The 27,376-nt window shown below is 41.7% G+C and overlaps 2 protein-coding genes across 6 annotated transcripts in view; both read left to right on the forward strand.

Moving 5' to 3' along the window:
• Window positions 1–27,376, forward strand: part of LOC119882063 (deleted in malignant brain tumors 1 protein-like) — a 227,202-nt gene that overhangs the window by 38,207 nt on the left and 161,619 nt on the right. The window lies entirely within an intron of this gene.
• Window positions 13,071–27,013, forward strand: LOC119882125. The gene is made up of 4 exons (XM_038692141.1): window positions 13,071–13,344; window positions 16,503–16,805; window positions 26,390–26,521; window positions 26,686–27,013. Exons 1-4 carry the CDS (start codon window positions 13,077–13,079, stop codon window positions 26,973–26,975), a joined length of 993 nt encoding a protein of 330 aa, XP_038548069.1. The 5' UTR covers window positions 13,071–13,076; the 3' UTR covers window positions 26,976–27,013.

A 27,376-nucleotide genomic window follows, 5' to 3' on the forward strand; every position in this document is an offset into this window, starting at 1 on the left:
GACAGATTAAAAGAAAATGATTGGTGATTAAGGGATGTTCTGGATGGTGTATAATATGTATGATAAACATGGGCCAATGCCACTCAACCCCTTATGGCCAGAAACACTACACAGTAGATATTTTAATTGACCTTTATTATATGGTTTCTTAGCAAATTAAAAAGGGGTCCCTTCAAGGATTACTGTGCTACTATCCCCAAATGAACGCATTGAAATTAAACATAATAAGTGTAATGTCCCAACCATTATCCTTGATAGATTAGGTCAAATCTATTTGAGGTTTCAATGTGATTCACCAGTTATTAAAACTTTATCATCTGTGCTTGATCACCAAGCCACCAAAACAGCTTAGCTAGGAGGCCCCTTACAACAGCCAAGCCATCTGTGGTCCAGAACAGGTAAGTAGGTAATTGCCTGTCATGTATAAAGCAAGTTTGCTCCAAAAACACCAAAAGACAAAACAAAAATTTATAACTGCTTTACTTTAACCAAGCAGTCTAGGAAATCAAAACAGGACTTCCTTGGCGGCTACCTCAACCGCACTGCCAATGATGGCTGCCAGATAGGACACTTGTGTTTTGGCATTTGTCTGACAGCTGCACTGTCATGGCGCAAAGTTCCAGAAGAAGTTCTGTTTGCAATGCCTGCGTCTCATGGAAACTAAATTGAGTGATCTGTAGAGGGCCAGTGTGGATGATACAACTTTCAAATTTGGTCATGGAGCTCTTGAGCGTTAGATGTTGAATTAGATACACAATCTCACAACCTGCTTTTATCTAAGCTCAACTGTCGTAGTATCATTGTGACATTTGAGAGATTTTGACAACCGTTGATACAATCTTGAAGTTAATAATGAGCCCTGAACCAATGTGCAATGTGTATTGTTGTGCTGTCTTCAAAAGTTTTGGGTTGCTGCTTAAAATCACATTGCTTTCAAGTTTATATCCACTCTATTAATTTTGGATCACCATACTCCTGGTGAAGCACTTGTTTCTACAACTGGGTCAAATTTGATAGGGTCTACTTGCATGGAGCTGCATATTGTATGAATAACAATCCAAACTTTAAATACAATGCCATGCTTGCTGGATATTTGATTTTTACTAAATGTATAGGTCACACTATCATGTCTGCATTCTACATCTGTATAAAATACCACAACTGAAATTACACAAAACACCAATGTCTAATGTAGTCTGTATCCTATATCAAACGTTAGTGCTCTTTTGGAAGGTGGAACTCTTGTTAGATTTTGGATATTTAACACCACAACTTAGAACAAACAAAATTTCAGTGTTTAACAATGTTAACAATGTTTTACAGGGTATTGGTCACCGTACCTCACAACAAAATGTCAGTATACTATCAATATGATTTTGGCCTGTGACGTTTGGAAGATGTTACTGAACACCAAAACTTAAAACCAACAAAATATCAACATCTAATGCCGCTGTAATTTAATATTATGTGGACGTTACCTTCATGACGTTTAGCAGACTTTGGGTTTTGGTTCCCATATCTCATGACCAAATGTTGATAATCTACGTCAAGGTGACGTTGGCACCAGAAATTTGGAAGACGTTGGATTTTGGTTACCTAACACCACAACTTAATACCAACAAAATATCAACATCTAATGATGTTGTAATTCAACGTTGTGTGGACGTTACCATCACAATGTTTAGCAGATGTTGGGTTTTGGTTCCCATAGCTCATGAACAAATGTTGGTATTCTACGTCAAGATGATGTTGGCACAAAACGTTTGGAAAACGTTGGATTGAAGTTACTTAACACCATGACTTAATACCAACAAAATATCAACATCTAATGACGTTGTAATTTAACATTGTGTGGACGTTACTATCATGATGTTTAGCAGACGTTGGGTTTTGGTTCCCATACCTCATGACAAAATGTTGGTATTCTACGTCAAGAGGACGCTGGCACAAGATGTTTGGAAAACGTTGGATTTTGGGTACTGAACACCACAACTTAAAACCAACAAAAAATCCACGTCAGATGACGTCAATATTCAACATCAAGTTGATGTTGGAATTTGGTTATCTGACGTCGCAACCTATATCCAACCAAAGATCAACGTCTTTTGGCGTTGGTGGCCAGCTGGGAAGAGAGTTTTAACCAGTTTAATCCCATCGACTTGTCTGAGCTTTTAAAAACAGTATCACAAATGAGTGTCCTTCAGCCCACTTGATGTAATACCTTCAAAGTTTTTACTGAAAGTAATAGATTCTGTTGGGCCCCATTTGATCTCTGTTTTCAACAGCTCCCTATCTACTGGTTGTGTCCCTGATTATTTTAAAACAGCTTGCGTGAACCCACTTTTAAAGAAACCTGGTTTAGATCCTTCCCTCCCACATAATTTTAGACCAATTTCAAAACTGCCTTTTATTGCAAAGATTCTAGAAAGAATTGTGTCCAAAAAGCTGCTCACTGTACTGGAAAAGTTTCAATCTGGTTTCAGGAAGTACCACAGCACTGAGACTGCCCTGCCAAAAGTCACCAATGACCTTTTAATGTCTGCATGTGCTCAGTCCTGGTACTCCTGGACCTCAGCGCTGCTTTTGACACCATTGATCACAACATCATGTTAGACAGACTGAGGCACTGGGTGGGGATCTCTGGTACTGCCCTAGAATGGTTTTCATCCTACCTGTCAAATCGGAAGTTTTGCGTGTCTGTAAACAACTATATCTCTTTGTTCTGTCCAGTTAAATATGGTGTGCCTCAGGGGTCGGTCTTAGGACCCATTTTGTTTTCCTTGTATCTGCTTTCCCTTGGACATATTATCCATAAACATGGCATTTCTTTTCATATTTATGCTGATGACACACAAATATACTTGCCCGTCAGATCCACAGACCCTGGAATGCTGAATTCACTTATCAACTGCCTTTGTGAAGTAAAAAAATGGATGTCAAATAATTTCCTCCAGCTGAACTCAGACAAAACAGAAATCCTGGTCATTGGGTATAAATCACATTAAGCCTGTGGCAAAGAACCTTGGTGTTTGGTTTGATAGTAATTTAAATTTTGAGCAGCACACCACAAAGCTTGTTCAATCATGTTTTTATCAACTTAGAAATATAGCAAAAATTCGATCTATGTTAACTTTTAAGGACACCAAGACCATTTTACACACCTTCATCTCATCACGCCTGGATTATTGCAACAGCCTTTTCACCTGTTGACAGAACAAACAGGACAAAGAAATATGACCACATTACTCCTATTTTAGCTTCATTACACTGGCTCCCAGTATGTTTTAGAACTGACTTTAAAATTCTAATGATTACTTTTAAAGCTCTTCATAGCCTCTCGCCTTTTTATATTTCTGAACTTTTAGTCCTATACACACCAGCACGTACCTTGAGATCCTCGGGCAGAGGTCTGTTGTCTGTTCCAGAGTCTCGACTGAAAGCTAAAGGGGACAGAGCGTTTGCTGTCAGGGCCTCAAGGCTCTGGAACAGCCTGCCCGAGGAAATCAGGTCAGCTGAGTCAGTGAACTTCTTCTTAAAACATACTTTTATAGGAGAGCCTTTCCCGATCTTATTTGACTTTATTTTATCCCTTTTATTTTATTCTATTTTACTAATTTTCTATATATCTACGTGTATTTTAGTCTTTTCAATGTTTTCATGCTTTTATCTTGTATTGTTTTTGTATTATTGTCTCTACACTTGTTAAAGAACTTTGTAACTTGTTTTTGAAAAGTGCTCTACAAATAAAGATTATTATTCTATTATTATTATAATAAGACTTCTCATCTTAACTGTGAGGAAAAGTTAGACTTTATTTTCCGACAGAATCTTGGCTTTGCCCTGACAGTGCTAACCTTTTATCCGAAGCATCACCTCCTAATTACAACTTTATTCACACTATATGGGATGGGAAGATAGGAGGAGGGCAGGCAGGAAATTTTTCAGAAATTTTCAAATGTAAGCATTTACAACTTGGTAGTTTCTCATATTTTGAATATCAGGCAATCTTACTTAATAACAATACTTCTCCCATACTACTAATCACCATCTATCGGCCGCCCAGGCACACAGCTTATTTTATGCCTGAAATATCAGAACTACTGTCAAACTGTTTTATTAATCATTCTTATCTCTGGGGATCTGAATTTGCATGTCGACAATGTCATTGGGCTAACACACAAATGTGGCCACACCCTAGATTTGGTAATGTCCAGAGGACTGACTATTACCATGGATAGAATTGTTGATACTAGACTATCAGATCACTATTGTTTTTTTAACACGACTGAGTTTCGAGAAAAACAGGCATAATTTCAAGAAATGTGTTTAAGCTATTGAGAAACACAAATTTTTGTGTACACAAATTTTTTGATTCAAGATGGCGCCGCAGACGGCTGCCTTGGGATTACGCTCCGTAGTGCTTTCTGTGTATTTGTTAATTAATGCTGTTTTCTGCCGTCCCTCTCTGGTAACTTTTACCAGAGAAGAGCTCTTAAATATTGGACTTTTAACTGCTCATACTATTCCACCGCTCTTTATTGACCCTGGAACTTTCCCGGAGTTATTAGTTGGAGGAGCAGCAGCTCTGTTTGGGATCGTTCAGAAACGGCGTAGGGGAAAACGAGCAGGCGCGCTGGTTAAGCTGAGACAGCGGCGATTTCACACTGCGCTCCCTTCAATCCACCTGGTGAATGTTCGCTCTCTGGCCAACAAAATGGACGAACTGCTGCTCCTCAACAGAACTAACTTGGACTTCTACAGATCTGCTGCCCTCTGTTTCACCGAATCCCGGCTCACCGAGCGCATCCCGGACAGCACACTTCACCTACCGGGATTTACTGTAATCTCATCCGTGCGGATTGCGAATGGGAGATCACGGGAAAACACGGAGAGGCCATAAAAACGAAGGTTGGTGCACTGACGTCACAGTGTTGAAGAAATCATGCAGTCCTCACCTAGAGACATTATTCATAAACTGTAAACCATTTTATTCACCGCGGGACTTTTCCTCGTTTGTTCTGGTTGCTGTTTATATTCCACCTCAGGCCTGTGTTAGTGAGGCCACCTGGCCGACCAGATAACTAACGTGGAGAAAAAACATCCAGACTCCCTGCTCATTGTTCTTGGGGACTTTAACAAAGCAAACCTCAGTCATGAAACAAAGTACAGACAGCATATTAAGTGTCCCACCAGGGACACTAACACACTGGACCACTGCTACACTACATTAAAGGATGCATATCACTCTGTTCCCCGTGCAGCCTTAGGATTCTCCGATCACTATCTGGTTCATTTTATCCCGACACACAAAAACTGAAATCTGCTAAACCTGTTGTAAAGACTGTGAAAAGATAGACCAACGAGTCAAAGCAGGCCAACAAGTCAAAGCAGGAAGCGGGCCTGCTTGGTTCACAGAAAAGCTCAGGCAGCTTCGTCAGACCAAGGAAGAGGCCTTCAGAAGTGGGGACAGAGTCTTGTACAACCAGGCCAGGAACACGCCCTACGACTAAAGAGGTCAAAGCTGCAAAGAGGTGCTACGCTGAAAAGCTAAATAACAGCTTTGCAGCCAACGACCCATGACTTATACATTTCCAGTGTCAGGAAACGGGCAGGAAACATCACTGCAGATCCATCTCACCCCGGACACAACCTGTTCCAGCTCCTCCCCTCTGGTAGGCGCTACAGAGCACTGTACGCCAAAACCAACAGACACAGAAGCAGTTTCTTCCCACAAACCACCACTCTGATGAACAGCTGATTTCTGACTCACAGTGTCAGGAACAATTCCTGTGCAATAACCCAGTAACTCTGTCTCTGGTCCTTGGTTTCTTGGGGACAGGGATGATAGTGGAGGCTTTGAAGCAGGCTGGCACTTGGCGTGTCTCCAGTAAGGTGTTAAAATGTCTGTGAACACCGGAGACAGCCGATCAGCACAGTGCTTCAGGGAGGATGGGGAGATAGAGTCCGTCCCAGCTGCTTTGCGGGGTTTCTGCCTCCTGAAAAGACCGTTGATTTCCCTCTCTGTGATGGAGAGAGGAGGGAGGGGGCCAGCTCTGAGGAGGGAGGGGAAGAAGTGGAGAAGCGGTAGAGGACACCAGAGAGGAGGAGAAGGAGGAAGAAGAGAGAGGAGATTGAGGTGAAGGAGGAGTAGAGATAGGAGGAGGAGGTAGAAAAGGAGTAGGAATAGAAAGTGGAGGAGCAGGGAGGAAGAGGAGGTGGAGGAGGAAAATCTCTGGTCTGTCTCAGACCAAAGACAGGATGCCAGAGCAGAATAGTGAGTTGTTTGGTGTGTAGAACTGTACAGTACACTAAGAAATAAAAAAGGTGCAAATGTTTCCATTTGTTATTTCTTTTGTTGTGTTCATCATGTGAAAAGGTTTTTGAGGGAGAAAACCACAAACAACATTACTTACAAGTTTTTGTAGTATTGTTTTGAATTTATTCCACCAGTGTGTCAGACCGTGTTGCAGTGTGTGTTTCTGAGGGCTTGTGTGTCATGTCTGAGGGCAAAGTTTGGTTTTTCAGCAAGATTGAATGGTTTTGAGTGGAGAGCTTCATTTTGACCTGAAAATAGGATGTTTGGGGAATTGGGTGAGAAGTTGTGGATTTGTGTTTAGAGTTTTGAGGAAAAGAGGCATAATTTCAAGAAACGTGTTTAAGCAATCAAGAAAATAGGTAGGCTATATGGTTTCTTTCTTTGTCTGATTTAACAATATTTATTGTTGTTTTATCATCGAAAATTGACCGGATTCTCTAGGCCAGGGGTATTCAATTAGAATTCAAAGAGGTCCAGTTAGAGAAAATTTCCCGAAGCAAAGGTCTGGAATATTAAAAACGACTAACTTGCGTTATCATTCAGTACCATAATGTATAGTTGTATCAACATATGTTTTTAGTCAACAACGGACTGTCAAATCACATGAGGCGATTGGAGCACATGCGATTGGTCTGTGAGTTTCCTGATCCGCTAAACCAGTACTGTAAATGCCAGAAAAGCTGTGCGGGTTAAAATAGGCCAATGCCTTTCTCTCCGGTTCGATCTGCTCTGTGGAGGGAGAGCAGCTTCTGGGACGTGCTGCGGCTTCGTCTCACAAGCATTAAAGTTTTTCTCGATTGCTTGTAATACAAACACTGGTTATAAGTAATGTTGCTTGTGGTTCTCCCCCTCAAAAAAACTTTTCACATAATGAACACAAAAAAAAGAAATAACAAATGTAAACTTCTGTTTCCCTCCTCCTGCTCCAGCTCCTCCTTATCTTACTCCTATCCCATCTCCTCCTCCAACACTTACTGTTCCTCTTCCTTCACCTCCTCCTCTCTGGTGTCCTCTATGTCTTCTTTCAGATTTGTTTGGATCCATTGTTCCAAAACTGAAAGAACTGAACTTTTATCTATCTATCTGCTCCTCCTGCTTCCTCCTCCTCTTCTTCTCCCTCTTCCTCCTCTCTCATGTCCTAGACCTTTCTCTTTAGATTTCTCTGGATCCATTGTTCCAAAACTGAATGAACTGACTCTGGCCCTTTTATAAAGCTTCTGATTGGTGTGTGATCAATTTTGACTCCTTGTGTTTCCACCTGGGTAGCTGTGTGCTCATTGAGCTCAACCTGTGCTGATTGAGTGAACAATATTGAATGTCAGTGTTTTCTCAATGACCACATGGTGCAGGCAATGAGAAATGAAGTGTGCTTTTTGAAAAACCCAGTTATGGTTTTGCTTTCGCTCACTTTCACTTCTTGCAGACTCGTGTGCCTCATAAAATCAGATACAGTTGGAAAAATACCAGTGACTACTTTATTATTCTGAAAACAATTAGATTACATAATGCATAAAAATAGATTACATTTAGAGAGATAATAGCTTAGTGCAGTGCATTAGTTTACACACAAAATGAAACATATATGGAGGAGGTAAAGCAGTTTTTTGGAACTTTGTGTTTATCAACAACAATTTCAATATCCATAACTAGTGATAGATGTGGTACTTCAGTGCTGCAGCTTTTGGTTGAAAAAAACACCAGAAACAGGAAGTGTTTCAGGAAGGACAAGCTGTGTGAAATGTTTCTGTGCACTGCAGTTTTTAGTTAATCTGTGGTGGTACTGATAATTGACACAGAGCAGCTGTCATGTCAGCTATGGGGAGCATACAGCAGAGAAACTATTTGGCCCTTGGTAAGACAGACTTTCCAAAATTTTATTTGAAAAGCAGCTTTTTCGTATAGCCGGGTTGTTGTATTGTATAGAACAGAAGTCTCTTAAGGCCAATTTTTCCATTTAAAAACTTCCTATCATTAAAAGAAACACGGGAATCTAAAACAGAAACAAGGAAAACTTTCATTTCTGCACTTTTCAGTTTACTGAATGTAATGAGCCATGTCATTTCTTCTGTTCCACAGTCTTTTTCCTCCTGATTGCTTCTTCACCTGCTGCAGGTCAGTTCATTCTCCTGTGTCATGCATACAGTAATGTTAGTTTGCTGTTTACTTTATTTTTTATCAGATCTGGGAGTAACACGTTACAAAAGTAATACAATTACAATAATGTATTGCTTTTTGGTGTAAAGCGGTAATATAACATGCATTACTTAAAAAAAACGGTAATATTATAACCGTCACAATCTCAGTAGCGCGTGTTACAACGCACCCGAAATTAAGTGGTGTTTTGTTTTTATAGTAATTCACCAACACCAAAAACATTTGGGCAGCAGAAAAACAAATCCATAAGTAAAAGAGTAACGTTATTTCCTGTTGCTGGAATGCGATGGTCGACAGGATGCAAACTACAGCAGCTCCCCTGATGGATCAATCAAATTTCTGTAGGCTGTGTGTCTGTGCTTTAACAAATAACTTTCATGATCAGAGAGGCTGCTGTCAGTTCATCCTGACTGATCCTGATCCACATATGCAGGCACATCTTACTATGAGCATAATGCACCAATTAAAAAGCAGTGAAAGTTACTCAAAAGTAATGTAAAGCATTACATTTCATAGAAAGTAATATTGTACTCTAATTAATTACTCTCAATTGACAGTAACTAGTAATCTATAATGTATTACATTTTGGAAAGGACTTGTCTAACACTGGTCTTTAAAATACTCTCTGTTATGTCTTACATGCAATGAAGGTGTTCAGATCAGACTAACTGGGTCCGGGTCTACTCGGTGCTCTGGGAGAGTTGAAATCTATTACAACAACGCCTGGGGAACAGTCTGTGATGACAGGTGGGACTTAAATGATGCTGAGGTGGTGTGCAGACAGCTGGGCTGTGGTGCAGCACTGAGGACTGCTCAGTCGACCCATTTTGGTCAAGGAACCGGTCAAATCTGGCTTGATGATGTGGGCTGTTCAGGAAGTGAAAGGTCTCTAACTGAGTGTCGGCACAGAGGATTTGGGACACACAACTGTGGACACAGTAAGGATGCTGGTGTGGTCTGTTCAGGTGAGAAAACGTTTCAGATAAAGTATTTTGAATAAATGTATCCTTTTCTGTGTATTTTAGCAGCTCTGTCACCGAGTCATTGGGTGTGAAATGTAACACTGTTCAGATGCAGCACTATATGAGCTGTTAACCACAACCTGCAGAATGCTTTTAGAATTGAAGAGCAGAATAACAAGTGGGAAATGTTGCTCAATACAGTAAATGAAACTGTAATGTAGGTGATGAAGTTCATCGAGTGTTTGATCTACTGTGAAAAGTGTTTTATATTTCTCACAGTCTGTATGGGTGATGCAAAGTATAATGAATCATAACCTTTGCCAAATTTGTCTTACAGTAACGGTTTCTGTCATGACTAAATGACAAACAAACACATGTTCTATCCAGCACTGATTTGTCTTCTGTGTTCTGAGACTAGGTATCAGACTAGCTGGGTCCGGGTCTACTCAGTGCTCTGGAAGAGTTGAAATCTATCACAACAACACCTGGGGAACAGTCTGTGATGACAGCTGGGACTTAAATGATGCTGAGGTGGTGTGCAGGGAGCTGGGCTGTGGTGGAGCACTGAGTGTCCCTCAGTCGGCCCACTTTGGTGAAGGAACCGGTCAAATCTGGCTTGATGATGTGGCCTGTTCAGGAAGTGAAAGGTCTCTGACTCAGTGTCAGCATGGAGGATTTGGGAAACACAACTGTGGACATAGTGAGGATGCTGGAGTGATTTGTTCAGGTGAGAAAGATTTTGTAAATATGTCTCTTATATGTAGCTATTCATAAGTAAAGCAGTAATACTACCATTACTTCTACTAATACTAACAACAACAGTAGCCTAATTGGCAGTAAAACCTTGCCTTGTCTGAGACTGTATGTTACAAAAAAAACATTTCAGAGCTTATTTCTAATTTGCTGACTTTTTTCCCCCTCTGGTTTGGGGTGTGGGATTAAAAGAAAGGGGCGCAGTGTTGTGATTCACCGTATAACTTCTCTCTTTGTGTCCGTATGCCAGTTCCCTCTTTCCACGCTCTCTCTCTCTGTAACATTACAGTTTTTCTCAATGGCTTAAACACATTTCTTGAAATTATGCCTCTTTTTCTTGAAACTCTAAACACAAATCCACAACTTCTCACTCAATCCCCCAAACGTCCTATTTTCAGGTCAAAATTAAGCTCTCCTCTCAAAACCATTCAATTTTGCTGAAAACACAAACTTTGGCTTCAGAAACACAGTGGAACACAGTCTGACACACTGGTGAGAGAAATTCAAAACAATACTACAAAAACTGGTTGTTAGTAATGTTGCTTGTGGTTCTCCCCTTCAGAAACCTTTTCACATGATGAACAGAAAAGAAACAACAAATGTAAACATTTGCACACATTTTTTATTCCTTAGTGTGCTGTACAGTTCAACACACCTAACAACTAATTATTCTGCCCCAGCGTCCTGTCTTTGTTCTGAGACAGGCCAGAGACTCTTGTTGTCCACCTCGTCCTCCTATCCCATCTCCTCCTCCAACACTTACTGTTCCTCTTGCTTCACCTCTTCCTCCTCTCCATACTGCTCTTCCTTCTTCTCTTCTTCTTCCTCTTCCTCCTCTCTCATGTCCTAGACCTTTCTCTTCTGATTTCTCTGGATCCATTGATCCAAACTGGATGAACTGACTCTGCTGAAGCTTCTGATTGGTGTGTTATCAATTTTGACTCTTTGTGTTTCCGCCTGGGTAGCTGTGTGCTAATCGAGCTCAGCCTGTGCTGATTTGGTGAACAATATTGAATATCTGTGTTTTCTCAATGACCACATGGTGCAGGCAATGAGAAATGGAGGTATTTGTGAGTAGAGTTTAGAGAAATGGGTGTGCTTTTTGGAAAATGGAGTTGTGGTTTTGAAATTTTAGTTTAATAGACTGGTTATAGTGTTTAAGCTATTGAGAAAAACTGTAATTTAATTTCCATCTGTAACAGAGATGCTTGGTCACCAAAGCCAGGCAGTGTCTGACCTGCGCCCAACCCAGGTGTCTATGTGCATCAGATTGCACCTGCCTGCAACAGTGTTTCTGTGCGGTGTGTCGTGTCTCTTAACTCTTTCTATTCATGCTTTCACTTTTATGACCAGACATCCGAGATCAAAACTGGGAACATAATCCCTGAAAAGGGGGAAAAAACGGGGACATTTCCAGTTTGACTATCATTTTTTTTCTATTTTAAACTATTACTATTACTTCTATTCAGAGTTTTTTTCTGTATTTAGCCAGGGACAGGCAGCCAAAAACGGGGACACTCCCTGAAGCCAGGGACATCTGGTCACCCTATGATCCCACACTATAAATATGATAGAGAAGCAGAAACAGATGAGAGTAAGAAGAATGAGCACGGGTGGCCGGGTGAACACCGGCCGGTGCAGTAAACATAGCCTAGCTAGCTGGCTACGATTTCAGTACAGTAATATCAAAGATCCTTGCTCCTTCTCAACTCTCTGGTAATATTCTATTCACAAAATACAACCAATAATACGGTAATGTTAAATCTTACTTATCGTAATCCCCTGAGCCTGTTTGCGATGGTCTGCCGATTTGAGCATGAATATGCTGCACAGTGCTCTGACATCTTGCTTTCTTCAGCTGCGCAACTGGGAGTATGACCGGTTCCATAGGGCGTCTACCTCTATATATGTTTATGCTCTGAAGTGCTACTCCTTCAGTCAGAATCTGTAAAAGGGAACAAAGCCAAAATGGAAAGGAGAATCATATACATATTTATCATAATTACAATAACAGAATAAAATTCTCAAATCTTTAAACCTATTAGATAAACCAAGACGTTATGAGTTGGCTATTTTTAGAGTGGATCATTCATTCAAGTCGCTCCATTATACTGCCTTACTACTACATGCTTATTGAAAAAAGACAGGCAGGGTCAAATATCTAAACAAATACATTTAATATTTTTATTGTTGTGTTATTTTTTCAGAGAGCCTCTCAAAGCCCAGCATCTCCATGAATCCTGCTGGTGAGGTTACCTGGGGTCAGAACGTCAGCATCACTTGTTCCATCTCAATACAGGTTCATTTAGGTGGAACATTCATCCTGCAGCAGACCTCAGGCTCATTCAGAAAGACCCAAACATCAAGTACCAACTCTGCTACCTTCATTATACCTAAAGTGAACTTTGATAACGAAGGATCGTACCAGTGTCAGTATCAGACAAGTGTTTCAAGACGAGACTTCAGCTCCCCTTTAAGTGACTCTGTCAGACTCTCTGTTACTGGTAAGGAAATGAATCTGTTTCATTCACTTGTTTAAAGAAATAGTTCAACATGTTGGGAAATAAACAATTTTGTTTTTATATTGAGAGTTAGATAAGACTGATCCTCATCTCATAGCTGTCCTTTAAATATGAAGCCACAGCCAGCAGCTAGTCAGTGTAGCTTAGCATAAAGACTGAAAACAAGGAAACAGCAGTAACTTACTGAAGGTAACCAGAGGGGACCGAAAAACTTAAAAGGCTTATTTCCCTTAATGGTGAACTATTCCTTTGGCATAAAGGAAATTTAGCAAACTAAAAAAGCAGAAAAACGTGTAACTCAAAGTCAGTCCATTTACTGCTCTAATATTGTGTTGTTTTTCAGAGAGCCTCTCAAAGCCCAGAATCTCCATGAATCCTGCTGGTGAGGTTACCTGGGGTCAGGACGTCAGCATCACTTGTTCCATCTCAACTCAGCATTTAGGTGGAACATTCATCCTGCAGCACACCTCAGGCTCATTCAGAAAGACCCAAACACCAAGTACCAACTCTGCTACCTTCATTATACCTAAAGTGAACTTTGATAACGAAGGATCGTACCAGTGTCAGTATCAGACAAGTGTTTCAAGACGAGACTTCAGCTCCCCTTTAAGTGACTCTGTCAGACTCTCTGTTACTGGTAAGACAATTAAATACATAAATTAAATACAGCAATTAACCCAGAAAAGTGTACAGTAACAGGGTTGGGAGGATTACTTTAAAAATGTAATCCGGTACAATTACTAATTATTTACTTATAACATAATCCAAGTACCACAAAATAAAAGTAATTTAATCTGATTACTTTTAGTTACTTTTGGATTACTTCATATGCAAATGAAGACAAGTGAAGATGCGTTGTCTGCTTAGTGTGACATAGAATAACAAAATCTTCCGTTCCCAAAATCCATGTTTAAATGTTTTTCTATGATATGCTTTGCACTATGTCTGGCCCATCAATGACAAAAACGTTGTTTTAGAGGTATTCTTGATGATATTTAAGAATTTGTCATTTGGACAACCATTTTAAAATGTTGATGACTCACTCTGCACTTGTTGTATTAATTTAGCGTCCAGTGAAAAGATTTCTCAATATAAAGCTGCTGAAGCATCGTGTTTCACGGACCGGGCGCCATTGAATGCTGTACAAAATAACCTTTTCACTGATTTTGGTGAAACTCGATCATATTTGATGGAGAAATATTAAAAAATTTAGAAAATATATTCTAATTTTCTCTCTGGTGTCCCCCGGCTGCTCTGCCTCAACTCTGTGATTCACAGAGTTTCCTGATGGACAGAGAGCTTTAACTTGTTGCTGAAGTTAGTTTCTTGATTTCTTAAACACATTTCTTGAAATTATGCTTCTTTTTCTAGAAACTCTAAACCTCAGACATGACACACAAGCCCTCAGAAACACACACACTGCAACACGGTCTGACACACTGGTGAGAGAGATTCAAAGCAATACTACAAAAACTGGTTATTAGTAATAATGGTTCTCCCCCTCAGAAACCTTTTCACATGATGAACACAAAAGAAATAACAAATGTAAACATTTGCTCATGTTTTATTCCTTAGTGTGCTGAACAGTTCAACACACCCAACAACTACTTATTCAGCCCCAGCGTCCTGTCTTTGGTCTATGACAGGCCAGAGACTCTTGTTCTCCACCTACTCCTCCCTCCCTACTCCTACACCTGCCGGAGTAAAAAGTGTTATGCAGTGAAAAATTAGCTGCCTGCTCTCATTGGCTGGATATGGATGTTGAGTCGGCCGACTCCGGCAGATATTTGGCATCCTGGATTTCTGGCAGACGTCGGCGATGTGTCAGAAATGTGTCGGGGAGTCGTTTTGATGCGTTGTTGAGTAGTTCACACGTAACAAATCGGGCTAAAAAATCGTGTAGTGTGACCTAGGCTTTACTCCTCTCCATACTGTGTCTCCTCCTCCTCTCTGGTGTCCTCTCTGTCTTCCTTCAGATTTCTCTGGATCCATTTTTTCCTAAAATAAATGAACTGGCATTGGGCCTTTTATCTTTCTATTGAATCTTCTGATTGGTGTGTTATCAATTTTGACTGTTTGTGGTTCACCTGTGTGCTAATCGAGCTCAGCCTGTGCTGCTTGAGTGAACAATATTGAATGTCTGTGTTTTCTCAATGACCACATGGTGCAGGCAATGAGAAATGAAGGGATTTGTGAGTAGAGTTTAGAGAAATGAGTGTGCTTAGCTCAGTTAGCTGTGCAGCCACTGGTCAGATTAGCTCTGCCCATACTGGGAGCTCGGAGCACCAGGGGAGTGTTTGTGTTTACCACAGACTGTATGAAGGTGTTTACACCTTTACTCAAGCACTGGAGGTTTTCAGGCCAGGGGCGGGGGGGCCTGGCATGGAATGATGGCGGGGTGCAGCGCCGGCAATTCGCTCAGCAGTGAACACGGCATGAAAAGGACCAAACACAGCCTCAAAGACCAACAGGGAATCCAGTACTGATATGATTTACTAGAGCTTCTTGATGGATATAGTTAGCCTTACTTTTTTTCTTAAATTTATCTGAAAAGCTCATACGTACTGAGGTCATGTCCTCTGTATTGTTACCAGGATATTTAATCAACTCTTTCCATTCTACAATCACATTATACAAGATTTTTTAGGCTGATTCTGATAATAATTACAGCCAGTAGGTCCTATTTTTGTGGAGGTGTAAGAACCAGCTCCAGCAGCGCTAACCTTTAACTTCACTTTCCCTATCCATGTGGTCGGATTAAATAAGCGATGTCCACTGTAAGGGCTCCAAACAGGACAAACTCAAACTCAGGGTCTGACAAGGGTTTGCCAGCCAGAGTCAGGGAGGCAGAAACAAAGGCTGAAAAGCAGAGCAAAGCAGGGAATGACTGGCGATGGGGCGGTATATGCACTGCAAGGCTGATTAGAAATAAGATGGGAAGCAAGAAGGGGTTACTGCAGGGCAGCATGGAGGGGCAGGATCTGTAATGTCAGGGAGAGTTAGTAAATGGCAGAATGAACTGGCTGAAGTCGTGACAGCGACTGTGTTTATCTTAAACTAAATCACATGCAAATGTCACCTGTGTGCTACAAAATAAGCACACCATCTCTACACACACCAGACTGGTCCATTAAGCTCCATAATAACTGAACTTACTCTAAGAAATGGATGCTAAGATCTGTGTGGCGCTACGTTGACTACATGGCACAGGTCGCATGCTGTGATACAAATGGCACCAAGTTCCAAGGGCAAATGTGTATATAGCGCCCCCTAGTGGTAGAAGTGTGCGGATTTTTTCGCCTGAGGTACTTGCAGTGGTTTGGACCTACCCTATGAGTTTAGTGTCTGTAGCACTTACTGTCTAGGCTGCAGTATGAGTTTTAGCTGCGGAATAATAAAACGATTCCAATAGGGTTCCCAGCTCCACTGGTACTGGGAACCACGATGCCTTGCATTCACGGGTTCCCTGCCCACTCGGGCTTGGACCCCTAATAAGAATTATTATTATTATTATTATTATTATTATTATTAAAGTGCATTTTTAACCCTGTTACACATGGAGATGCCCACACACTCTGTGCACAGTTTGTTTTGAACATTAGACCAATCAATCAAATTCAGAAATTTAATATGCTACAGCAAATACATTTCTGGTACTGTAGATTCTTTAAAAAGAGCATTTACACCATCATGGTGGGAAATGAAAAAAATAATCCAGTTAAATTTGGACAATAAATATATTTAAAGATTGTTGTTGTGTGGTCAAACATTTCTGTGGTGTGTTTTTTTACCCAGTGAGACTGCAGCCGCCCAGCATCTCCCTGACGTCTCCTAACAGAGGTTCAGAGGTCACCAGGGGTGACAGCTTTGTCTTCACCTGCTCCACTTCCTCCCACTATCCCACTGGTGTTTTCTTCCTCATCTTCTCTGGCTCCAACATCACTGACCCCAAGCCAGCAGTCAACCACTCAGCCTCCTTTAACTTCCCTGCTGCTGAGTACGAACACCAGGGCAACTACAGCTGTGTGTATGAAGTCACATGGTCTACACGGAAATACACTTCTCCCATGGCTGCACCAGTTAGTGTCCTCATCAAAAGTAAGTAGAATGGAGAATTTAAACTAACTGTTGCTATATTTTATGAACAATTCCACCAGACAAAACAAGTGCTGTGGTGCTACATCCATCCATCGTCTATAACAGCTTACCTGTGCAGGGTTGCGGGGGTGCCTATTCCAGCTGATACCGGGTGTGAGGCGGGATACAACCTGGAAAAGTAGCCAGTTTATCACATACAGACACACACACATTCACACCTCTAGGGGCAATTTAGAGTCACCCAGCCGGAGCACCCAGAGAGAACCCACACAGACACGGGGGAGAACATGCCCACACAGAAAGGTCTGGGACAGGCTAGGCACTGTACCACCGGGACACCTTGCTGTGATGATACAGTGTAAGATAAAAAAAGAAAAAAAGACAAGCAAACCACCCACACATACCACAGTGTAGTGTATCCGTTACATTTGTATCACATTTGACAACAAAAACAATGAATGTGACTAAATATTACAAAACTCAATATGATCCAACTATTCATTTTGCATCAACTAGTATAAACAAATTAAGAAATACACTTCAATCGGAATCACAACTAGTAGTGAATGGATTTGTGAAAATAGACTTAAATGTAGCAAAAAGTATCTTGTTCAGGTCTAGACATGCGACTAATGGCGATAATCAGCTCTGCCTGTCACTTAAAGCCTCAAACATTGAACAGGTTCAAGAGGTAAATTTGCTTGGCGTTACACTAGATGGACAGTTGACAAGATGGGAGAAACATATTGACAACATTGTTAAGAAAATGGGTAATGGAATATCAAGTATTAGAAGATATTCCCCTTTTCTTACCCCTGCCACTATAGTGCTGGTGACACAAGCATTAGTTTTAAACCACCTTGATTACTGTCCTCTACATAATCTTTTATGTATGTTCTATTACTATTATTACTATTACTAGTGTTATTACTAATTTTGTTATGACATAGATATATAGGTATTGTGTTTTTATCCTTAATGATTCCTCTCCTATTCTCCTTTTGTTAGTCTGTCCACATTTACTAGGGTTTAGGTCAGAGCTGTGAGATTGTTTTGGTGTTTTCCTCTCTTGTTGTTCTTCTCCTCTCCTGGAATGTTCATTCAAGGTTGAGAGAGGATCTCTGTTCCCCAAAACATAGAAACCTAGACTGTGTAAATGATTATGCATCCCTTTGCTCGGGTCAGATGCCCGAAGCCGCCCTAGGTGGCAGGTCTCTGGACCAGCTGTCAATGTTTTAGTACATGTTTACTTTTTGTACTGTTTATTCTCTTTTTGTTGGTTGGTTGTTACTGAATGATTGCTCAACCCCTCACCAGAAATATAATTTCCACGACATTCACCAGTCTGGTCAGGTGCAGCCAAAAAGGTTAAGCTACAAATAGCTCAAAATAAAACTGCAAGACCCACACTGGCCCGTCCATCGGATGTGAGGCTGAGTACGGACAGTGTGCATGCCAGTCTCTCGTGGCTTAAGCTGATGATACAATGTTGCCGTCAATGGTAATGAGTAAAGATAATTACCATAATCCCCTTCCCCCATCACTCCGCCACCCTCCCCGCACCACCACTAGCCACCAGCAACATTGTCCAGCAACATTGCTCAAAAAGTTGCCCCGTGTATCATCAGCTTTAGAGAGGAAGAGGGGTTGGCATGCAACCTTATGAATTTCTGAGAAACCAACATACTTATAGTACTCGGCAGGCTACAAAGGGTTGTCTAGTTTTGAAAAAACCCAGGACTGATGCAGATCTGTATGTATAGAGCCATCAAAATATGGAATAACTTACCAATTTTCATTGCTGAAGCACCCAGTAAGGCTGGTTTTAAAAGGCTATTAAAAAACCATTTGAATAATAAATCCAACATTGATGAGCTTAGGTGAATGGTTTGTTGTATAATAGTGTGTATGTGTGCTGATGCTTTTTCCTTTGTCAGTAGCTTTACTTTTGTATAAGCATTGTAGGTATCGTTTTTAGATTCAGGTAGAACTTATATTTGTATGTTACGTTTGTTGTATTTTATGTATTTTTTTATGTTTGTTGTATGTGAACCCCAGGAAGAGTAGCTGCCACATTAGTAGCAGCTAATGGGGATCCGAATAAACGAATAAAAATAAATAAGTAGACTGATTAGGCATGAGCCATGCAAATACTGAGGAGTCCTCACACGCTACAATCAGAACTCAATCAAAAATTCAAAAATCAAAAAATAAACTTATAATGCTGTACAAGTCCCTAAACTGCACTCTGCAGGTGCTGGAAAAATAGTTGATGTTATGTGATGATGATGACATAAGCAACATCATTCTTGGTCTAGGAAACAATATTTGTCTAAACAATCTCTTAGTAAGGTCTATTTAATAACGGTTTTAGAGCTGTTTGTATGAAACATGAGTTGTTGCATAAGCTTTGCCAATTAATGTTAAATTCTGCTTTGTTTCAGCCAGCTGTCCATTTGTCCGTTGGAAGAGACAGTGTATTGTGTCTGTAAGAGTTTATATATTTGCATTGAGACTGTTTTTGGCTTTAATTAGGTCAGTTTTTTGTAGTGGAGGAGTGTGACTATCAAACATGCCAGTATCTATAGTATTTTTTATGCTTTTTTTTTTCAGGTTTAGGTTTTCAGGTTGTTGATTTTTTGAAGAAAGTAGAACATCATAAACAAGCCATCACAGTATTTGGCCTTGACCGGCTACACTGGAGTATAGCATGGCGTAGTGTTGTAGTACTCGAGACCGGTCTTAAGACCACTTTTTGATGGTCTTGGTCTTGTCTCGGACTCCACTGCATTTGTACTCAGTCTTGTCTCGGTCTCGGACATTGAGGACTCGGGATTTTATTTCAAGACCAGTCAAGACCATAACTTTGGGAATATAAATAAATTACATTGTCTGATTTATTTGTTAACATCCTAACTTTGATTGGACGTAAAGTGTATTGTTTCAAATCTTAGTGTTTGTATGTGGATCTTTCAGATCAATCTGAGAAGTACCTATGATCTCGTTCCACATTTTAATGTGTGTCATTTAATGTGGGGAACTGGTCTTGATCTTGACTCTGTCTCGCCCTCCCCGGTCGTGGCCTCTTTTAAAAACATACACTGCTCAAAAAAATAAAGGGAACACTAAAATAACACATCCTAGATCTGAATGAATGAAATAATCTCATTAAATACTCCATTCTTTACATAATTGAATGTGCTGACAACAAAATCACACAAAAATTATCAATGGAAATCAATGTATCAACCCATGGAGGTCTGGATTTGGAGTCACACTCAAAATCAAAGTGGAAAACCACACTACAGGCCGATCCAACTTTGATGTAATGTCCTTAAAACAAGTCAAAATGAGGCTCAGTAGTGTGTGTGGCCTCCACGTGCCTGTATGACCTCCCTACAATGCCTGGGCATGCTCCTGATGAGGTGGCAGATGGTCTCTGAGGGATCTCCTCCCAGACCTGGACTAAAGCATCCGCCGACTCCTGGACAGTCTGTGGTGCAACGTGGCGTTGGTGGATGGAGCGAGACATGATGTCCCAGATGTGCTCAATTGGATTTAGGTCTGGGAACGGGCGGGCCGGTCCATAGCATCAATGCCTTCCTCTTGCAGGAACTGCTGACACATTCCAGTCACATGAGGTCTAGCATTGTCTTGCATTAGGAGGAACCCAGGGCCAACCGCACCAGCATATGGTCTCACAAGGGATCTGAGGATCTCATCTCGGTACCTAATGGCAGTCAGGCTACCTCTGGCGAGCACATGGAGGGCTGTGCGGCCCCCCAAAGAAATGCCACCCCACACCATTACTGACCCACCGCCAAACCGGTCATGCTGGAGGATGTTGCAGGCAGCAGAACGTTCTCCACGGCGTCTCCAGACTCTGTCACGTCTGTCACATGTGCTCAGTGTGAACCTGCTTTCATCTGTGAAGAGCACAGGGCGCCAGTGGCGAATTTGCCAATCTTGGTGTTCTCTGGCAAATGCCAAACGTCCCCCACCTGTGGACGTCGGGCCCTCATACCACCCTCATGGAGTCTGTTTCTGACCGTTTGAGCAGACACATGCACACTTGTGGCCTACTTGAGGTTATTTTGCAGGGCTCTGGCAGTGCTCCTCCTGCTCCTCCTTGCACAAAGGTGGAGGTAGCGGTCCTGCTGCTGGGTTGTTGCCCTCCTACGGCCTCCTCCACATCTCCTGATGTACTGGCCTGTCTCCTGGTAGCGCCTCTATGCTCTGGACACTACGCTGACAGACACAGCAAACCTTCTTGCCACAGCTCGCATTGATGTGCCATCCTGGATGAGCTGCACTACCTGAGCCACATGTGTGGGTTGTAGACTCCGTCTCATGCTACCACTAGAGTGAAAGCACCGCCAGCATTCAAAAGTGACCAAAACATCAGCCAGGAAGCATAGGAGCTGAGAAGTGGTCTGTGGTCACCACCTGCAGAACCACTCCTTTATTGGGTGTGTTTCTAATTGCCTATAATTTCCACCTGTTGTCTATTCCATTTGCACAACAGCATGTGAAATTGATTGTCAATCAGTGTTGCTTCCTAAGTGGACAGTTTGATTTCACAGTAGTGTGATTGACTTGGAGTTACATTGTGTTGTATGAGTGTTCCCTTTATTTTTTTGATTGTATTTGGTTTGTGGTTAGATTTGACAGTGGAGAGTGATGATCAGGAGAGTAGAGCTCTGAATAGAAATATTTAAAAAATGTATTGTGATGCTGTATAATGTTAACAGAGGAAACCGCTCGATGTGATCATCATCTTTCAGTTAGTTTGCTATTTTATTGCCAGTTTTGTTTGAGTTCAAAATGTGGCTGATGGAGTTTCGAAAGGTAGTGTTCTGTTTTGTTGTTGTTGGTGGTGTTAATGGGATAGTAAGAGATTCTAAATACAGATTTGAACTCAACCACCAAGCAAACACACCCCTCCCTTTATTGCTCTCTCAGAAGCTCCGCCCCCAAATTCACAACCAAGCAGGTCTCCTGGGTGAAGCGAATAGGGAACTAACAAAAACTGCAATTAACGAGTGGCCACTTGAGGCTGGCTCTAAAAGGGAGTCAGTCTCCATTGACCCCTATCTTAAAATGCCCAACTTTACAACAGAATAAAATATATTTACAGCCTGCGATGGTTTTGATGTATATAGCTAATTTTTACCTTCATGACAACTGTGGGGGGATAATTAAGTGTTGCATTATTAGGCCGTGTCCGCTTTGAGTGACAGCTGGCGCTGTAACTGCTAGCACTCTGCCTGCCATCTGTTAGCTCAACTAATACAGTCACAGAGCTCTGAAGCTCTGCCTGTTTGAACCTTTTGGAGACTTCTTTAATGCAAATACCGGACGAATAATGGCAGGCTGTGCTGTTGTGCTGTAACACTCCACACATGACAGATTTATTTTTCAGTAAAGAACAAGGCACCACAACAAGGGGGAAATATAGTGATCTCCATAGGTTTAACTGAAACACATCACTTACCAGCAATGTCAGCTTCTTGTGTAATGTAATGTAGAGGGGGCTGATGGGCCTGCAGTGAAATAAAGAAATTACAGTTTTTGTTGGTTGCTTAAACACTATAACCAGGCTTTTAATCTAAAATTATAAACCACATCTCCGTTTTTCAAAAAGAACACCCTTTTTCCTTTGGTCATTTAGAAAGCACTGACATTCAATATTGTTCACTCAAGTCAGCTAAGGTTAAATGGTCAATTAGCACACAGCTACCCAGGTGGAAACACAAAGAGTCATAATTGATAACACACCAATCAGAACCTCCAATAGAAAGATAAAAGGGCCAGAGTCGGTTCATCCGATTTTGGAACAATGGATCCAGAGAAATCTGAAGTAAGACATAGAGGACACCAGAGAGGAGGAAGAGGAGGGAGAAGACGAAGAGGAGGAGCAGTATGGAGAGGAAGGAAGAGGAACAGTAGGAGTTGGAGGAGGAGAATCTCTCGTCCATCTTGTCGCAGACCAAAGACAGGATGCTTGTGCAGAATAATTTGTTGTTCGGTGTGTTGTACTGTACAGTACACTAAGGGCTAAAAAATGTGCAAATGTACAAATTATTATGTCTGAAGGCAAAGACGGTTGAGTTGAGACGTTCATTTTGACCTGAAAAGAGGAAGTTAGGAGAATTGGGTGAGAAGTTGTGGATTTGTGTTTAGAGTTTCAAGAAATATGTTTAAGCAATCGAGAAAAAATGTCATACCATTGGGGCTAAGGCTAATTCAAGACACCCCTAAAATGGCCCATACCATTTCCTAACATTGATGTTAGTTTAACGTCTTGTCCGTATGCATCACTCGCTGCGGCAGCTGCTCAAGTCCAGTGCATCCAATGGAGATGCTGTAGGTTAATGTCAGTAGTTAACTATCTAGCTGCTTTAATACACTTAACTTTCCTACTTTCAGAGTTTTGTAATTGCCATTTCTTTTACTAAAAATGAGCTATCTGATGTTAGCTAGCTGAGAGCCTTTCATTTCATTATAACTATGTTCTTTCATATTTTATGTTATTGTCAGCTAACACTGGTGCATAGGCATGAGCAGTGAAATTGGGGATTCAATATAGAGTTTATTATTTCATTTGAAGTCTTTTGTGACTACTGCTTTATTGGATGCAGATTACATCATTCACAGTCAACATGAGCAAGAAGAAAGGAGACATTTGCTAAGAGTATTTGAAACTTGACACTTGATGAGAATGATTAAAATTAGGAATTAGAGATGATAATGCAGACTGTATTTTATGATAGTGTCTTTAGTTCTGTATCAACACTGTGTGGGTTTGTTTTGAGAGGTCATGATGGTCTGCTATTGTGTGTCTGACTTGCTGGCAGTTTTGCTCTAGAATACTTACATTCATGTGGTACGTATATTAGAAATCTACATAGTTGATTTCTCGCCTCAAAACTTCTCAGAAGTGGATGTAGTGATGAAATAGCATACATTGTAAAATAGAAAACACTGGCCCCAGCAAAATGGTCTCAGGTTCTGAAGGAGACTCCTCGCTGGTGAATTTAAGATAAAGTGTTGGGCTTTGTGTTCTTAGAGCTGGGCCTGTAGGTGAGGGTAAACTGGAACCAATCAAAAAACAGGGCCCAGCGAGCCTGCCTGGAATTGAGCCTCTTGGCGGACTGGATATAGGCCAGGTTCTAGTGATCGGTCCAAATGATAAACGGCTGTTTGGACCCCTCCAGGTAATGTCTCCACTCTTCCAGGGCCAATTTCACTGCAAGGAGTTCTCTGTTGCCCACGTCATAGTTACGTTCCGCAGGGGTTAGACGGCGAGAGAAGAAAGTGAAAGGATGGAGCTTTTGATCTGCACCCACCCCCGTGTCCGAGGCATCCACTTCGACGACGAACTGGCGGGAGGAGTCGGGCTGCACTAATATGGGCGCTGTGGTGAACTGCCACTTAAGTGGAGTAAATGCCAGGTCAGCTTCAGGGGTCCAGTTGAAGGGGGTGGACGTGGAAGTAAGGTGAGAGAGAGGAGCTGCCACACCGCTGAAGTTCCTGATAAAGCGACGATAGAAGTTGGCAAACCCCAGGAACTGTTGTACCTGTTTCCTGTTGACCGGGGAGATGGATAAATGTCGGGGGTTCCTGTTCATCAATCTTCGCCGGATCCGCCTTCACCTGCCCACCATGGATGACATATCCCAGGAAACTCAATGTGCTGGCGTGAAACTCACACTTTTCTGCTTTCACATAGAGCTTGTTCTCCGGGAGTCTCTGTAGCACCTGTCATTGGAATAGATCAGAATGTCGTCCAAGTACACAAATACAAAACTGTTAATAAAATCACGGAGGACGTCATTAACTAGGGCTTGGAAAACTACTGGAACATTTTTGAGTCCAAAGGCATTACCCGGTATTCGAAATGGCCCAAAGGTGTGTTGAAGGCTGTCTTCCACTCCTCTCCTGACCTAATCCGCACCAGATGGAAGGCGTTCCGGAGGTCCAGTATGTTGAAGACCGTAGCGCCCTGGAGAAGCTGAAAAGCAGAGGAGATGAGAGGTAAGGGGTACTTCCTGACAGTGATTGCGTTGAGGCCCCGGTAGTCAATTCAAAGGGAGAAGACTTTTATCCTTCTTTGCCACAGAGAAGAAGCCAGCTCCCAAAGGGGAAGGAGAATGAGACCTGAGGCTAATGAGCTCTTATTGTAAGCTTCCATGGACTCCATCTCAGGCTTGGACAGACTTTACAGGTGGCTAGAGGAGAGTGTAGCACCCGGAAGGAGTTCGAGCACAGTCATATGGACGATGGGGTGGTAAGGACCAAATCTTTACTAAAGACTGCGCTAAGGTTGTGATATTCTGGAGGAACTGAACAAATAAATCAGTTGGTCAGGGATCGGTTGGGGAACAGTGTGAGAATCCACAAAAACTCCTCAGAGAGCCGCATCATTGCCGCAGGCGTAACAAGCGCTTAGCGCTTTACCGGAGTGGTCCGGGTGGTTGAACACCTCCTCTAGACGGGAACAGAACTTGCGGAGAGAGAGAGTTGACACAAAATTATAGGAATAAGTCGCTTCTACCCAGGACAAAGCACGGCCTCTAAAGAGTCCCATAATGTAATGTACCTTGGAAGAGTCTGTGGCGAAGATCACTGGTCGCTGGTCAAACATGCGAAAACATTAGAACAGGAACCCCCGACATTTATCCAACTCCCCATAGAAAGGTTCTGGATCCAGCACATACGAAATGGAACTCAGAGTGGGGGTGTCAAGAGCAGATATGCTGTTGGTGCTGATGAAATATCAAATTCATTACACCAGGAGGACTGACTGGACAGGGCCTTGTGGACAGAGGTGTTATCGGCATCAGAGTCAGCTGGGTCCATGTTGCCCAGATCGTACTGTTATGTGTGTGTACAAGAGAGCTGGACCCAAAAGCACGACAGAGCTGGATAACAGTTCACTAGTCAAAAGGGGGTGAGGGAGCGATCCAGGTCCAGATAGGGAAAACCAAGCGAGGTGGTTGAGCTGAAGCTGTGAAGATGAAGCAGGTGAGCAGGCAGGCGACTGGCAGGCAGGTTAGAGTGGTTCTGTGAGAGCGAGGGAGAACAAATAAAGCGGAACGGAAGACACGCAGACGATCTGGTGAATGCTGGTGTGCTGGACTTGGGGTTATACCCGGGTCACTCACACACCGTACCTGTGATTGAAGTGAAATATTTATTTACTAACTAAGGTGAAGACAAGTGAAAAGTAAATAACGATATATGTATACCGTAAAACTCTGAATAATAGCCCGGGCTTTTATTTGCTAAAATCACTGAATTGACCCTGCCTTTATTTGGGACAGGTGTCCATATGGGACAGGCCTTTAATTCTTTTTGCACAAAACTGAAACGGACACATTGTATTTAACGAGCGGATTTAACAAGCACTTCAAAGTTAACGTGAGTCAGCACTATAATTATAATATATATATATACAGTATAATTTTCAAATCATAAGGGAACGAATGGATGCAGGTTGCATTACTGTACATTATTTATCTCTATGGTAAAATGATGGTATGGAAAATTAAATTAAGTTAAAATGTTTCTCTCTCCTATAGTGCCTTTGTTGCCGCTGGTCTCCTCAGTAGCACGTGGGGGTCTGCTGCTGCTCCTGCTGGTCTTGGTGGTTTGTTTGGATGTCAGGAGAAGACGACGAGCCAAGCAGCCAGAAACCCTCGTCCAAACTCAATGTGTGTGCTCACCAGGAAAAATAGTACATGACATAAAAAAAGACTGGTTCTGTTTTGTTTTTCATTTCTCAAAATACACTTCCACCCAATGTTTGTGCTTGAATGCTTGTAAAGATTTGATTCTGACATTCATGAAACATTTTGTCCTGATGCTTGTGTTTCAGTGTCTGTCAGAGGCAGCAACCATTGTGAAGATGATGAGAAGGAGGAGGACTATGTGAATGTTGATTCAGTATGCACCAAGGGGAAACTCAAAGAGGAAGCAGGGAGAGGGGAAGAAGAGGAGAGTGATGATGACCATGATTATGAGGATGCTGGCCCCAATGCAAATTCTATAAAGGCCACAGTGGTCTGTTTCAGTGTAAACGACAACAGAGAAGAAGAACAAGCAGAAGAAAAAGAAGAAGAAAGCAGTGATGATGAACTATGTAAATGTAACCCAGCCATTTGTTGAAGAAAATATGGACATTTATGGAGAAAATGAAGATTTAGATATATTAACTACCATCCACTGCTGTAGATCAAATTTGTTTAAAATATTTTAATAAATCAGACGAGTCAAAAACAACTATACACTTGGTTTTTTATAAGCCAATCTGTAGCTTCCTTTACCAAGTTATTGTAGGCGTGGCCTGTTAGACATAAACTCTGTGCAAAACATGTGCATATCATCTTTCATTGTCGTCCAGGTGCTGAGACCAAAAACTGATTCTGTCCTCCGAGGGCTCGCAGCCCAGTTCTGGACTTGGATTTTGCCAGTTTCTACTACCTGAGAGTTTTGTTCATGCCTGGTGTTTTGGATTAAAATCCCCTGAACTGTATGTCTGCTCTCCAGTGTCGTGCATTTGGGCTCTC

Source organism: Micropterus salmoides, unplaced genomic scaffold (genome assembly GCF_014851395.1).
Source record: "Micropterus salmoides isolate LMB-PRFRI ecotype aquatic unplaced genomic scaffold, ASM1485139v1 Ms_hic_scaffold_10, whole genome shotgun sequence".
Lineage (NCBI taxonomy): Eukaryota > Metazoa > Chordata > Actinopteri > Centrarchiformes > Centrarchidae > Micropterus > Micropterus salmoides.

Bases quoted from the DNA above. Each gene is read 5' to 3' on its own strand.
- LOC119882125 (XM_038692141.1), top strand. From the start codon at position 13,077: ATGAATCCTGCTGGTGAGGTTACCTGGGGTCAGGACGTCAGCATCACT. The intron at 13,345-16,502 runs GTAAGACAATTA...TTTTTTACCCAG, and splicing joins TGTCAGACTCTCTGTTACTG to TGAGACTGCAGCCGCCCAGC. The intron at 26,522-26,685 runs GTGTGTGCTCAC...CTTGTGTTTCAG, and splicing joins AACCCTCGTCCAAACTCAAT to TGTCTGTCAGAGGCAGCAAC.